Below are 14,662 nucleotides of genomic sequence, written 5' to 3'. Positions count from 1 at the left end.
GCAGGTTTAAAGGGGCCAGTTACAGCTTTAAGCTGCGGTCCACGTGAGGCTGGTGTGTTTCTATTGATTGCATCTGTGTTGACAAACGCAGCGCTAGGGCTTTGCAGTCTAGGGCTGCAGCTTTGCAGGGAGGCTGTAAAAAAAAAATGCTGCTTTAATTCAACGTCAGATCAAGTTTGATCAATAACCTCCTACCGGCCCAATTGGAAGAGCCTTTATTCATGATCTAATCATTGTTGCTTCTCTTTCCACCACCGTCCTTCGGGGAGGGAAAAGATCACAGGATTTTTTTTGGGGGGGAGGGGGTTTGATCTTTGTGCGGGGTGTTTTTTTTGTTTGTTTTAGTGACAAGGAGCAAAATTGCTCTGGAATCCAGCTTGCAGCCAATGAACCCATCCAGGTGGTTTTGAAGACGGAACAGAAAGAGAGATCAAGGAAAAGGGGAAATCTCTCGCCCACCCAGTTCTGCCCATGCTTCTACTTCATCCATTTGGTTTGGGGAATTGAATTTCACGGCTGCGGAAAATGGGGCACAGCGTGCTTCGGTGTGTCTTCCTGGTGACAGTGGGGCTTTGGGGAGATTCCTTCGGAGGTTTCCCCAATACCATTAATATAGGTAAGCCTGAACCTTCTTGCAGAGGGATGACTAGAGTGCTGGGGAGGGGAAGGGGCATCTGAACTCTTTGCTCTCTTGCATTGAGAATTGCTGGACTGTCCATCTGCACATTTTGCTAAGCTCAGATCGTCTACCTTTGGGCAGATGGATCTGATGGAAGGCAAAAGACTGCAGCCCTTATAAAAAAAAAAAAAAAAAAAATTAAAAAAAATTGCATGCATCTCAAGGGGGGGAGGATTTGGGAGGCTGGCGGAAGGGTGCTATTTAGTAGAGAGGGCTGTTATCCTAAATTACTTAAATCAGCACACACTGTGTGAAACTTTTGAGCTGTGCCCCTCGCATAAATCCCCCCCTTTTAAAGGAAGTAGGGGAGGGATTGCTGCTGGTCAGTGCTTTTGTCCCAGAGAAGCATCCAGAGACAGCTAGGTCTTTGTGTGCTCTGCGATGCTTTGCCTCAGGCATGTTAGGAAAAAAAAAGAGAGAGAAAATACAGTTCAATTTGTGGCCCGTTCCCCCCCCCCCCCCCCCGCCAGGTTTTGGCTCTCTGGATCAGCCGCTGAGAATTAATATTGGTCTCAAAGTGAGAAAAGTTCTGCTAGTAATGATGTCTAGTGATTATACGGTCCAAAAAATTCTAGGCATATTGGAGAGGTGGGGGGGGGGTGAAGAGAGGTGGCTTCATGCAGCTGAGACCCTGCTCCCTACTCCATGAAATCATTGACTAAATCTGTGAGACCAACCAGACTAGGAAAGACAGCAGAAAAAAAAAAAAAAAAATCACAGCTTGGATCGGAGTTGCTCTTGAAGACTTCCCAAATATTCGATCTGTACTAGTCTCCAGCGGAATGCTTTCAACCCCTAGCTAGACTAGTTTAGGACAGAGCACCCAGATAAATCCGTTCAGCTCTCTGTCTAACATTTTGCTTCCCTCTCTCTCTCTCTCTCTCTTTATTTATTTATTTTTTTTTTAATAGGTGGACTTTTTATGAGAAATACAATTCAGGAACACAGTGCGTTTCTATTTGCGGTGCAGTTGTACAATACAAACCAAAATATCTCCGAAAAACCCTTCCAACTCTTTCATCACGTAGACCATCTAGACTCCTCCAACAGTTTTTCCGTCACCAACGCTTGTAAGTAGCACCGTGGCTTTGATAATACTATAATTTCACACTCCAGCTGATGCAACTTTAAGTAAACAAAGGTTTAAAGGTTTTTTTTTGTCCATCAGATTTTTACCTTCCCAAAGTACTCGATAAGGAATTTTTTTGTCTCGGCGAAATGGCTCAGATTAGGGCTTTCCAAATATGATGGACATTTTTTTGAGCTTAATATTTGCTGGAGAGGTAATGTTGGATGTAGAACAGTGCTGTACCTTGATTTCTTGTGGGTTGTATGTGGAGTTAGGGAAGGAATTTTTCAAAAACCATGGTAACAGTACAGATAAAACCCGAATGCTAGCTTCCAGGGAGATGCACAGGAAAGAAGCATAAAATATATTTGGAAAATGCATCTTAGTGCCGGTATACTGTGTACATCGAAGGTAGAATTAAGCCTTTTATGGATGAGTGTGGGAGAACAGCATGTATTTTTAATGTGAGAGTCTTAAAATTATGCACACTGGGGAAAGACTTTGAATGAGGTACTTCCAGTGAGCTTCCTTCAGGTTTTGAAAATTAGAATGACACTTCGGAAGATTCCAGTGGTCTGTACCTTTTATTGATACTACTGGTCAGAACTGTGGCAATTGTAGTGGTCCTGAGAGAAATTGGGATTCCTTGAAGCTCGATCAATTTATGAAACTCATTTGAGGATTATCCAAGGACACTGACTATGAGCTTTTCACACCGCATTACTTAGATGGGCAAAGTATTTATTGCAATGCTGTTAACGCTGCCTGTTGTAAAGACTTGAAGGTGACAGTGGGGTATCGCATGCCGGATCTGGGAATCAGAGGTTCAGCCTTCTAAAAATAGTTTAAAGACTAGACTGAAATGCAGATAGTGTTGGGTAGATTAACACAGCACCATCTTTAGACATCCGGCTTCCTGCCCTCAGTGCCGCAGCATTTAAAGTGCCTGCTCCGCCTGTCTGTGTCAGAGAAAATTATAGCTGAGTTGTTACTGAACCCGGTAGGTGCAGGGAATTCTGCGGGACCCTGTTCACAAACAGCAAGACATTTCTCTATTGGATAATAGGACAATATCATCGCAGATCTACAGATTTATTTATTCATTCAGTTCTCTATATGAATTTATCCAGGTACTTGAGAGCATTTTTCCCTGTCTGTCCCGGCGGGCTCACAATCTATCTCATGTACCTGGGGCAATGGGGGGATTAAGTGACTTGCCCAGGGTCACAAGGAGCAGCATGGGTTTGAACCCACAACCCCAGGGTGCTGAGGCTGTAGCTTTAACCACTGCGCCACTCTAGGAATCAAAATGTAGTAAAAGTGAGCCATTGTGACATCACTGATGAGGTTGGCTCTTAGGCATTGGTGGAAGGAGGCATTATGATGTCACAATACCAGCTCTGGTTATCAGAGACTGAAACTTTTCACACTACTGTATTTATTTATTCAGTTTTCTATACTGTTCTCCCAGGGAATCTCAGAACAATTTACATGAATTTATTCAGGTACTCAAGCATTTTTTCCCTGTCTGTCCTGGGGGGCTCCCAATCTATCTAATGTACCTGGGGTAACGAGGGGATTAAATGACTTGTACAGGATCACAACAAGGAACAGCAGGGGTTTGAACCCACAACCACAGGGTGCTCAGGCTGTAGCTTTAGCCACTATGCCACACTTTCCCTATCCATATCTGCCTTGGATGTCTCAAATATTCTACCTCTTGTTTCCTAAAAGTTATTCCATGTTTCTTTTAATAGTGTTGTAATTTTTTTTTTTATACATATTGCGTATTCCTTGTAATACGTAAGCTTTCCTTGCATTAGTGGACGTGTGACTATCTGGGCTGGGATTTGTAGTAACTAAGGTTTGGAATTCCTCTTTGAGGTGCACAGTATTTTCATTTAATTATGCATTTAGCTTATGCTTTTTTTTTTTGCAGGGCGAGTTAAATGCTTATTCCCTTTCCCTTCTGGGCTCATGATCTAAGCTTGTATCTGAGGCAGCGGAGGGTTGAGTAACTTACCTAAGAAGATCAAAAGGAGCCACCCTGAGATTTGATCTGAGCTCTCCTGGTTCTTAGCCTGCTTCTTTAACAATTAGGCTACTCCTCCATAGTTGGCCTGTTTGTTATTCATCTTTATGCGGCCCTTTCATTAGCCCTGAAGAAACCAATAGGAGGAAATTTTTTTTCACTCAGAGAATAGTTCTCTGGAACGCATTGCCAGAGATTGTGATAAGAGTGGATAGCGTAGCTGGTTTGGATAATTTCCTGCAGGAAAAGTCAATAGTCTGCTATTGAGAAAGACATGGGAGAAATCTGCTTGCCCTGGATCGGAAGCATGGAATGTTGCTACTCTGGGGATTCCGCATGGAATGTTGCTACTCTTTAGGGTTCCGGAATCTTGCTTACTCTTTGAGATTCTGGAATGTTGCTACTCCTTGGGTTTTGGCCAGATACTAGTGACCTGGATTGGCCACTGAGAATGGGCTACTGGGCTTGATGGACCATTGGTCTGACCCAGTAAGGCTGTTCTTATGTTCTTATCATTTAAGTGACAGTTCCTAGGTAGCCCCTATTCTCTGTTTCCAACCTTTTAACTGGTTCCCAATTCATAATAGGAAGGGTATTGCCTTCTTTGCCATGACTTTAGAGTCCAGATGATCCCTAATCATCATAGTTGATTTATAGGAAGAATCTGGAAAAGCTGAATTCTTTTGTTTAAGAATTATGGGGCTCATTAAAAAAAAAAGATAGACATCCAAAAGAAAGCATAAACTGACACTTGGACGTCTTACTAGTCAAAAGTCCAACTGGTTGTTTTGCCTCCCGTGCATCTAAATCTTAAGGGGGCATGCAGTGGCGTAGCGAGGGCGAGAGGCACCCCGCCCCTCCTGCCGCATGCACACCGCTTCCCTTCCCCCATAGCTCTGTAACATTCCTGCTGCGAGCAGCAACCCCCAAGCTGCTGTCACACCAGTACCGGCTCTTCCTCTGATGTCATTTCCTAAGTGCGGGTCCAGGAATGCGCCAGGAACGTTACAGAGGTACGAGGGAGGGGAAGCGATGCAAATGCACAGCAGGGGGGGGGGACAGAGAGAAGAACAGGTGCCTGCACCCTCACCAAGATGGTGCCCGGGTTGGACCGCCCTAACTACACCACTGTGGGCATGTTAGAAGTAGGTTTTGGGTGGGTTTAGGGTGGGTTAAGGACTTGGACGTTCTGCAGGGATAATCAAACCTTTAACAAAATGTCCAGGGCTTTCATTAGATGTTACATTACATTACATTAGAGATTTCTATTCCGCCATTGCCGTGTGGTTCAAGGTGGATTACAAAAGAATTACAAAAAACGTATTACAAGGAGACGATATCTGGTAATTTCTAGAGGAGATAAGGAGTAGATGAGGTTGCTTTGGGGAATCGGGAAGATATTGGGAAATGGGAAGGAGTTTTTAAAATGAAGAAGGGTCACAAAGGTGCTGAAACTGACCAGATGACATTAAGGCATGACCACCCCTTACTCCCCCGGTGGTCCCCTCCCACCACCCGTATATGTGAATAAAACAGTACATTCTAGCTTGTATTACCAGGGGGTGCTGAAAAGTTCTCAGCCCAACCATCCAACGTCCTATATTCTACGCGTTATTTTGCCACTGTCCCTGAAATGAGTATTACCTTGTTTCGTTAAGTGTCAATTTGTAGAAAAAAAAAAATTCCTATGTTTTGACATTGTTCCAGATCATTGATTGAACCATATCCTCATCATTCTCTTCTTGGCTGGGCTGAGAACTTTCCAGCACTCCCTCAGATGGCCACGCAGACAGCTGAACCTAGTAGAGCAGAGCAGAGGGGCCCTCTAGGGAGTACTGCAGTGGATGTCACATTTAAAAGTCCCAGGTACACATGTCACTATAACCTACTTATACTGTATATTTCTCCCTCCGTATTCGCGGTTTCAGCATTTGCGGTTTCGATTATTCGCGGTTTTTAGCTTGCTGGCTCCTCCCCCCAAATTATATCAGCTTGCATAGAGAAATCGCTGATTCCAAGCGTTTACAGAGAAAATCGCTGATTCCCAGCACTTTCTTCACCGTGTTTTGCCTCTCCTTCAGGAACAGGCCAGGTCTCCCACCATGTTATTCACGGTTTCACCATATTCACGATGGTTTTTAATAGAAAACAGCAAATAACATATAAAAAAGTTATTCACGGTTTTTCAGTATTTGCGGTTCTGTTAATCCCCTATCACAGCGAATACAGAGGGAGAAGTGAGCCCTCCAAAACCTACTGTGCCTACATAAAGATGACACCTGCAGGCATAAGGGCTGTTTTGGTGTACAGGTGGGTACAGTAAGTTTTGAGTGGGTTTTGCAGGGCTTATACAATATAAGCAGGTTATAGTGACATGTTCCTGGGACTTTGAAATGTGACATTCACGGAAGTATCCCCAGGAATACCCTCTGCTCAGATGTCTGTGTGGCCAGTTTGCTAAGAATGCTGGCTACTTGCACGTCCCAATAGCTTGTGTTTTTTTATATGGACATCTTTGTATTCAAAACTGACCAAAAAAGATAGACGTGTTAAAGGCCAAAACATCTAGATAAGTCATTTCCAAAAAAGGAAAAGATAAAGACGTCTTGCTGTTTTGAAAATGGACATTTTCTCTACTGGATTTCTGAATGCCTTTCCCAAAGCGTCCAAACTCGGACTTAGATGTCTTATCAAAATGCCCTTCCATGCCCTTTCTATGTTTCTACGGCGTATGGGGATAGACTTAAAGTTCTCACTCCGTATTCTTTGGAGGAAAGGCGGGACAGGAGAGATATGATAGAGACGATTAAATACCTACATAATATAAATGTACATGAGTCGAGTCTCTTTCATTTGAAAGGAAGCTCTGGAATGAGAGGGCATAGGATGAAGTTAAGAGGTGACAGGCTCAGGAGTAATCTAAGGAAAAGCTTTTTTACAGAAAGGGTGGTAGATGTGTGGAACAGTCTCCCGGAAGAGGTGCTGGAGACAGAGACTGGCTGAATTCAAAAGGACCTGGGATAGGCACGTGGGATCTCTCGGAGAGAGAAAGAGATAATGGTTACTGCGGATAGGCAGACTGGATGGGTCATTTGGCCTTTATCTGCCATCATGTTTCTATGTTTCTCACATTTTTCCATGTTTAAAAGATGTAAAAGGTGGTACATGTCTACAATATGCATCTAATTTAACTAATCCTTTCCTGACTCACAGCTCTTATGCCAAATGTCTGTTAATCCTAAATCTGTGTAATTCCCTCAAGAGGCTTTATCTGAAACATAGCCACCAAGAGATCAATTATAGGGATTATAATGAAATACATGTAACTGCTCGGCTATTTTGCTTTTTCTTTTGTCAATGCATGCATTTTCTTGTGTAGTAAATGAGATGACCATCTATAGCCATGCCCTGGATTTTTAGGGCAAGTCACCAATTGGTATGGATAATATGAGAATGGATCTAGTGAAGCTTGAAGAATGGTCCGCAATTAAGATTTAATGCAAAAAAAGGCATTGGGCTACAAAAACCCAAGGGAGTGGTACAGTTTAGGGCAGTAGTCTCAAACTCGCGGCCCGGGAACCACATGCGGCCCGCCAGGTACTATTTTGAGGCCCACGGTATGTTTATCATAATCACAAAAGTAAAATAAAACAGTTTCTTGATCATATCTCTTTAGCTATAAATTACAATATTATTATTAAAACTTAGCCAAAAGGAAATAATTATAAACTATAAAGAGTTTTACCTCACGCAAAATTGTCATTTCTTTAATAAGACATTAACTATTTTTTTCTGCGGCCCTCCAAGTACCGCCAAATCCAAAATGTGGCCCTGCAAAGGGTTTGAGTTTGAGACCACTGGTTTAGGGGGTGTAGTATTTCTGTGCATGGAAGAGGAATGGTACTTGGGTCTGATCATAGATGATGATCATAAGGTGGCCAAACAGGTAGAAAAGGTGATGGCAAAAGCCAGATGGATGCTTGGATGCTTAGGGAGAGGAGTGGCCAGTTGGAAAAAGGGTGACGGGATAATCGCGCGCCAGACACCAGCGCGCCGACAATTTGGCGCGCGGGGGAAAAAGTAATTTTTAAAGAGCTCCGACTGGGGGTTTGGGGTGGCAACCCCCCCACATTATTGGTTAGTGTTCGCGCTGCCATTGCGGGGCAGTGTGGGGGGTGAACCCCCCCCCCATATTATAGAGAAAATGGAACTTTTCCCGAAAAAAATCAGAAAAAGTTCAGTTTTCGCTATAATGGAGGTTTCCAACGCCCCAAACCCCCCTCCAACAGCAGCGCGAACACTAACCAATAAAGTGGGGGGAGGTTGCCACCCCAAACCCCTGTCGGACCTCTTTAAAAATTACTTTTCCCCCGCGCGCTTCTGTCTTGCACCAAATTGTCGGCGCTGGATTGTCAGCGCGCTGGCGTCTTGCGCGCCACTGTCTATGAACCGGAAAAAGAAGGTGAGTGTACCTTTGTGTAAAGCTCTAGTGAGACCTCCATTTGGAGTACAGTTCTGGAGACTGCACCTTCCAAAAGATATAAACAGGAGGGAGTCTGTCCAGAGAGTGGCTACTAAAAGGTCAGCGGTCCTTATCATAAAGTCTATGGGGAGAGATTTAAAGACCTCAGTATGTATACTTTGGGAAGGAAGGCAGGAGAAGGGAAATATTATCGAGACGTTTAAATACCTACGTGGCATAAATGCACAGGATGCGGCATAGTGAGGGTGAGAGACACCCAGGTTGGTGGTGCCCCTCCCCCGCCTTCATCTTCCCCCCCCCCCACTCCTTTCCCCGCACCTCTAGCTGTGAGCAACAAGAGCCTCGTGCTCCTCGCGACCCTTTTGGTTCTCCCTCCGACATCGCTTCCTATGCATGACACCCAGAAGTGATGTCGGCGGCAGAGACGAGGCGGTCACAAGGAGCACGCAGAGGTTGTTGCGGCGGTGAACAACTAGAGGGGTCCGCACGTGGGACGAAGGGAGGAGTGGGACGAGGCGGGGAGCGGAGGAGGAGGGGGGCCAGCGCCTCCACCAACATGGCGTCCAGGGCGGGACCGCCTCCCCTCCTCCTTACTACGCTACTGTTTTCAATTGAAAGGAGGCTCTGAAAGGAGGGGGCATGGGCAGGGCAGGATTAACCAATAGGCCAAGTAGGCACGTGCCTAGGGCCCGAAATGGTCAGGGGGGCTGATGAAGGAGGGCATCAACATTGTTTTTTCCAAACGGCGATGGGCCCCTCCAGCATCGATCGTCAATGCGGCCCCCCCCATTTACGGAAAGTAAGACAAGCAAGCAACGTGGGTAAGAAAGGCACTAGGAACTGTAATTCTGCAAGCGGTGCTGCTTGCCCAAAGCTTCCCTCTGACGCAGCTTCCTGTTTCTGCCTGGGCGCATGGTGGGGCGGGGCGGGGCAGGGGGCCCAGTGTACTTGGGTGCCTAGGGGCTCTCGACGAATTAATCCTGCCCTGGGCATGGGGCAAAAATGAAGAGACCGTCTTAGAAGTAATGAGGAAATACTCTTCACAGGAAGGGTGGCGAACTCATGGAATGGCCTACTGGTGGAGGTGATAGAGAAGAAGACTGTCAGAATTCAAGAAAGCTTGGGATGAGTGCGTGGGACGTCTACAGAACAGGAGAGGATAGTACATGGCATGGATGGGCAGACTGGATAGGCGGAAGTGAAAAACCCCCCGATAGCATCAGCTTAAAAAGCACAAGCTTTGTAATTTCACCGCATAAGGGGCAAAAAAGATCTCAGAGAGCTTTTGTAGGCAATATCACTGCTTATAGATGATTGATAGAGCAGGTCGTGGCTCAATCATTGGTCAAAACACGCAAATGCTTTTTTTTATTTATTTATAAATTCTCAACAAATATACAATATAACAATAGCTGCATTAATAATATAAATTGCAAATATATGCATAACAACCTCGAAAGTTAACCATGTCAATGAGTACAACACGTGTCTAAAGTTTTAATAAAGGATGATATATGATTGTGCTTTAATGCTATAATCTCTTCATATTTCCTATATGCACTTAAGTTATTCCACCATTCATGATTATTCTTCCAATGGAGGATCACAATATGCAGAGCCAGAGCTATCATAAAATCAAATAACCTAGAACTAGTGGATGTAATGTCAATCTTAGGATTAGATAATCGTAATATAACAATGTGATATGATAACAGAACACATGCAGAAGATACCTGAATGCTTTAATGTGAATGTTTTTTGTTTCTATGTCTGCCGTCATGTTTCTATGTTTCCATATTCAAGAGGGCCTGGGATAGGCATGTGGGATCTCTCGGAGAGAGAAAGAGATGGGCAGACTGGATGGGTCATTTGGTTTTTATCTGCCACCATGTTTCTATGTTTCAATGTTACTAAAGTTCTATGACATCACAATGCAGGTGTAAAGAGCCTTAGCCAATAGGGAGAGGAAGAGATAATGGTTACTGCGGATGGGCAGACTAGATGGGCCATTTGGCCTTTATCTGCCATCATGTTTCTATGTTTCTAAGATATTGCCTACAAAAGGTCTCTGAGGTCTGAGGTCTTTTTTTAAGCTGATGTTATCGGGTTTTCGCTTTTGACTCACAGCATCAGTATATTGCATTTGTCATATTGTTTCGTCAGACTGGATAGGCCACATGGTTTTTGTCTGCCATCATTTTTCCATGTTACTGTGTTTAAGTTGTGATTGAGTTCCATGGCAAACTTACATTTGCCCGAAAACTGCAATGAAGTCTTAAGGGTTACTTGTACTTTTAAAGGGCTAACTATATTCACTAAGAGGGTCTTTTAATAGGGTGCGCAAGCCGATTGAGCGCGCGCTAAATGCTATCGTGTCCATAGAATATAATGAGTGCATTAACATTTAGTGCACGCTAAAATTTAGCATGCGCTAAATCGGCTAGCACGCCTTAGTGAAAGACCCCCCTAAATGAGTCAGTACTAATAATTTTTAAAAAAATTGCCGTGGGCTGACTAAGCAACCTTAATTGTTTCTAATACCAGAAAAGTTCCACTACCATGCCCTGGAATATCCAAAGAGAAAGAAAATGGGATGGATGCGTGGGGATCTAATAGAGACTTTTAAAATATTAAAGGGTTTTGATCAAATTGACCAGGAAGCAGCATTACATTTTCAGATGTGACGCGGACAAGAGGTCATAGCCTAAAACTGAATGGCAGCAGGTTCAGGACAGATGTCAGGAGGTTCTGTTTCACACAGAGAGTGGTGGGCGCTTGGAATGCTCTCCCGGAGGAGGTGGTGGCAGAAAATACTGTGCTGGGTTTCAAACGCAAGTTGGATGCACACCTTCTTGCAGATCATATTGAGGGATACGGGAAATCCGGGTCTCCAAAAAGGAGCACCTAAATGGGCCTCCGCGTGTGCGGATCACCGGACTAGATGGACCTCGGTCTGGTCCGGTGAAGGCGTTTCTTATGTTCTTATGTGAGTTTGATATACCACCTTTCTGTAATTTCGCTCTAAGGTGGGGGTGGGGGTGGGGGAGAAGATCCAGAGCGCTCTGCTACTACAAAAAAAAAAAAAAAAAAAGCTAAATTACAACCCCATCCATACTGTATTTAAACATTTTTTTACGCCAGCATAAAAATAGATGGGATCAGTATGTTATTCCTTTCAAGATTTGAAGGCAATAATCTTGGCGTGCTCATACAGAGCACTTCACACAGAGTGATGGCCCGGCATGTGATCTTGCCAACAGTGAAACTGAATGCCTTGAACACTCCCGACCGGACTGTAAGTCTCTAAAGTGACGGCAGAGAAGTTCAACGCATTAGCTCGCCAGCAAAGCTAGGCTCGTTCCTCTGCATTGCTTCCTGAGATTACGTAAAAGAGAAAAGTCTTAATTGTAAATATGATTTCAGTTTACTCGAGCCTTTCCGTGGGCAAAGCCCGGTACTCAATGCGTATAATAAGCTCAATAGTATACATATTTTACAGATATGTATTTTTGTGTGAATGTCTATTATCGGATTATCTGCCCCATTCTTAGGGAGCTTTAGCATATTGTATGATAATGCCAGAAAAGTTTTAACTCCTTCCCAACCTCTAAACCAGGGGTGTCCAATGTCAGTTCTCGAGGGCCGCAATCCGGTCGGGTTTTCAGGATTTCCCCAATGAATATGTATGAGATCTATTTGCATGCACTGCTTTCATTGTATGCTAATAGATCTCATTTCTGGGGGTTTTTTTTTTTAGATCAAAAATCCATTCGCATCCTCATTCACTCTCCAGTTATAACACATCTGGACTACTGCAATTCCCTTTGCAATGGTATAAACCAAAAAGAAATCAGATGTCTCCAGATAATGCAAAACACTGCGGTTAAACACATCTACAAGGCAAAAAAATACGATCATGTCACCCCCCCTCGAAACAAGCTCACTGGTTGCCCGTAGTCTACTGCATCTCTTTTAAAATTTTACTTTTAATTTTCAAAACAAAATGAGTAAACACACCAGCATTCATCGACAGACTATTAATCAATCACACATTGCAATTATTACAATCTCCCCAACAAAATCTCTTTTCAAGTCCTTCACTACGCCACATATTTTATGACACAACACATAAAACAATCTTTTCTGTAGTAGACCCTACTTTATGGAACGCCCTCCCTAGATAGATCAGGAATGAAACCTGCTTACCCGAACAAATCTAAAGATCTTTCTATTTAAGAACATAAGAATTGCCGCTGCTGGGTCAAACCAGTGGTCCATCGTGCCCAACAGTCCGCTCACGCGGCGGCCCTTAGGTCAAAGACCAGTGCTCTATGAGTCCAGCCTCACCTTGCATACGTTCCAGTTCAGCAGGAACTTGTCCAACTTTGTCTTGAATCCCTGGAGGGTGTTTTCCCCTATAACAGCCTTCGGAAGAGCGTTCCAGTTTTCCACCACTCTCCGGGTGAAGAAGAACTTCCTTACGTTTGTACGGCATCTATCCCCTTTTAACTTTAGAGAGTGCCCTCTCGTTCTCCCTACCTTGGAGAGGGTGAACAACCTGTCTTTATCTAATAAGTCTATGCCTTTGCTCCTTAAAGAAGTCTTCAATTCGAGGTAGTGCCACTCTTTACCCTTCCCCCCTACCATTGTGTAAGCCCTTTTGATTTTTACGTATTTGAACATTGCCATTTTTCCCCCGCCCCCTCCTTTTATGTCTCTAGTTAATATATTCTCTTGTTTATTTGTCCTAGTGAGATTTTTTTGTTTTTTTTTTCTTTTAACCCATTATTTTTAATTTTATTTTAACCAATGTAAACCGCCTAGACATAATGATAGGTGGGATATCAAATACTTACCCCCTCTTTTACTAAGGTGTGCTAACCGATTAGCATGCACTAAACACTAACGCATCGATAGACTAACATGCACGTGTTAGCGTTTAGCACGCACTAGATTGATTAGCGCGCGCTAATCGGTTAGCGCACCTTAGTAAAAAAGGGCCTTAATAAACTTGAAACTTTAGAATATTCATATAACAGAGATACAATACTCAAAATATCAATACAATACCAGGAAACAGCTTAATAAGCAGCAAAGGGGACAGGGTGCAGTTAGCACATTTAGGGTTCCTTTTAGTAAGGTGCGCTAGCGTTTTTAGCGCACGCACAAGATTAGTGTGCGCTATAGGGTGTGCTAGTTGAAAAATTACTGTTTGCAGTCCAAAGTATGGAGCGCTACTTCTCCAGGGTGAGAATGAGGTTTTGGAAAAAATACTGGCAGAACAATAGATTGATTGAGATGAAAGTCTGAAACCACTTTAGGTAAGAATTTCGGATGAGTACGGAGGACCACCTTGTCATGGTGGAAAACTGTGAAAGGTGGGTCCGCAACCAAAGTGGAATTCATTGTGCCATATCTTTAAAATGGAGAAAATATTAGCTATTCAACAGGGACGTTATAATAAATTTGTTGATGTTTGGGAGCCATTAGCAAATTATTGTAAAGATTGATTATATTTAATAATTTTCTTTTTTTTTTTATTCCCCTTTTATTTATTGAGGTATAGGGTGGGGGGAGGATGGGTTTATTTTTTTTAATTATATGAAATTATTAAGTTATAATGAAGGGAGGGTGGGAGGGAGGATTTATATATTATGTTTCAATATATGTGTTATAAAAAGTGCTATTAAAGTTTGTATGATTGTATTGTATTATGAAACACTTGTTGGAAGTATAAAAATGAATAAAGATTATTAAAAAAAGAAAAATTACCGCCTGCTTAAAAGGAGGTGGTAGCGGCTAGCGCTCGCTAAAACCGCTAGCGCGCCTTTGTAAAAGGAGCCCTTAGGCAGACAAGTTAGATAAGATAAAAATGGGTATGACTAAGGTAACTGGAATAAATAAGTGGGTGGCCAGATTTAAATGGACAGTAATAAAGCAACCTGTCGTTTATGTCAACTCTCGGAATTTTGCTAGCAAGAAATTGACATTTTGGTACCAGAATTCAAAATATACCCCCTCTTTTACAAAGGTGCGCTAAGCTTTTTAGTGCACGCTACATATTAGCACGCGCTGAACACGCGCTAAATGTTAACGCATGCGTTATCCTGTGGACGTGTTAGCGGTTAGCGCACACGTTGATTTAGCGCACGCTAAAACCGCACTAAAACGCTTAACGCGCCTTTGTAAAAGCGGGCCATAGACAGCAGCAATTCGCCATAATGGAAATTTGGTCTGTGCAATCTTTCCTGTTTACCTTTTAATGATTATTACAAATTCTTAAGTATCAAAACTCAAATTAAGGGACTCTTTTTACTAAGCTGTTGTTTTGCCATTCCCTTCTTTATTTATTTTTTAATTATATTATTACTAGTCTTTAAGCCCGTTACATTAACGGGT

The 14,662-nt window shown here is 43.2% G+C and overlaps 1 protein-coding gene across 1 annotated transcript in view; it reads left to right on the top strand.

The window, feature by feature from the left end:
* The first annotated feature begins 508 nt into the window (after window positions 1-508).
* GRIA3 (glutamate ionotropic receptor AMPA type subunit 3) overlaps window positions 509-14,662 on the top strand; it is a 430,530-nt gene continuing 416,376 nt past the window's right edge. Inside the window, exons 1-2 of the mRNA XM_033945127.1 lie at window positions 509-616; window positions 1,591-1,749. Coding sequence (XP_033801018.1) covers window positions 526-616; window positions 1,591-1,749 — 250 coding nt within the window. The 5' untranslated portion in view covers window positions 509-525. The remainder of the gene's footprint in view (window positions 617-1,590; window positions 1,750-14,662) is intronic.

This window comes from Geotrypetes seraphini, chromosome 5, assembly GCF_902459505.1.
Source record: "Geotrypetes seraphini chromosome 5, aGeoSer1.1, whole genome shotgun sequence".
NCBI lineage: Eukaryota > Metazoa > Chordata > Amphibia > Gymnophiona > Dermophiidae > Geotrypetes > Geotrypetes seraphini.
Note: the sequence above shows the minus strand (reverse complement) of the source record. Positions and strands in the feature narration are given on the sequence as shown.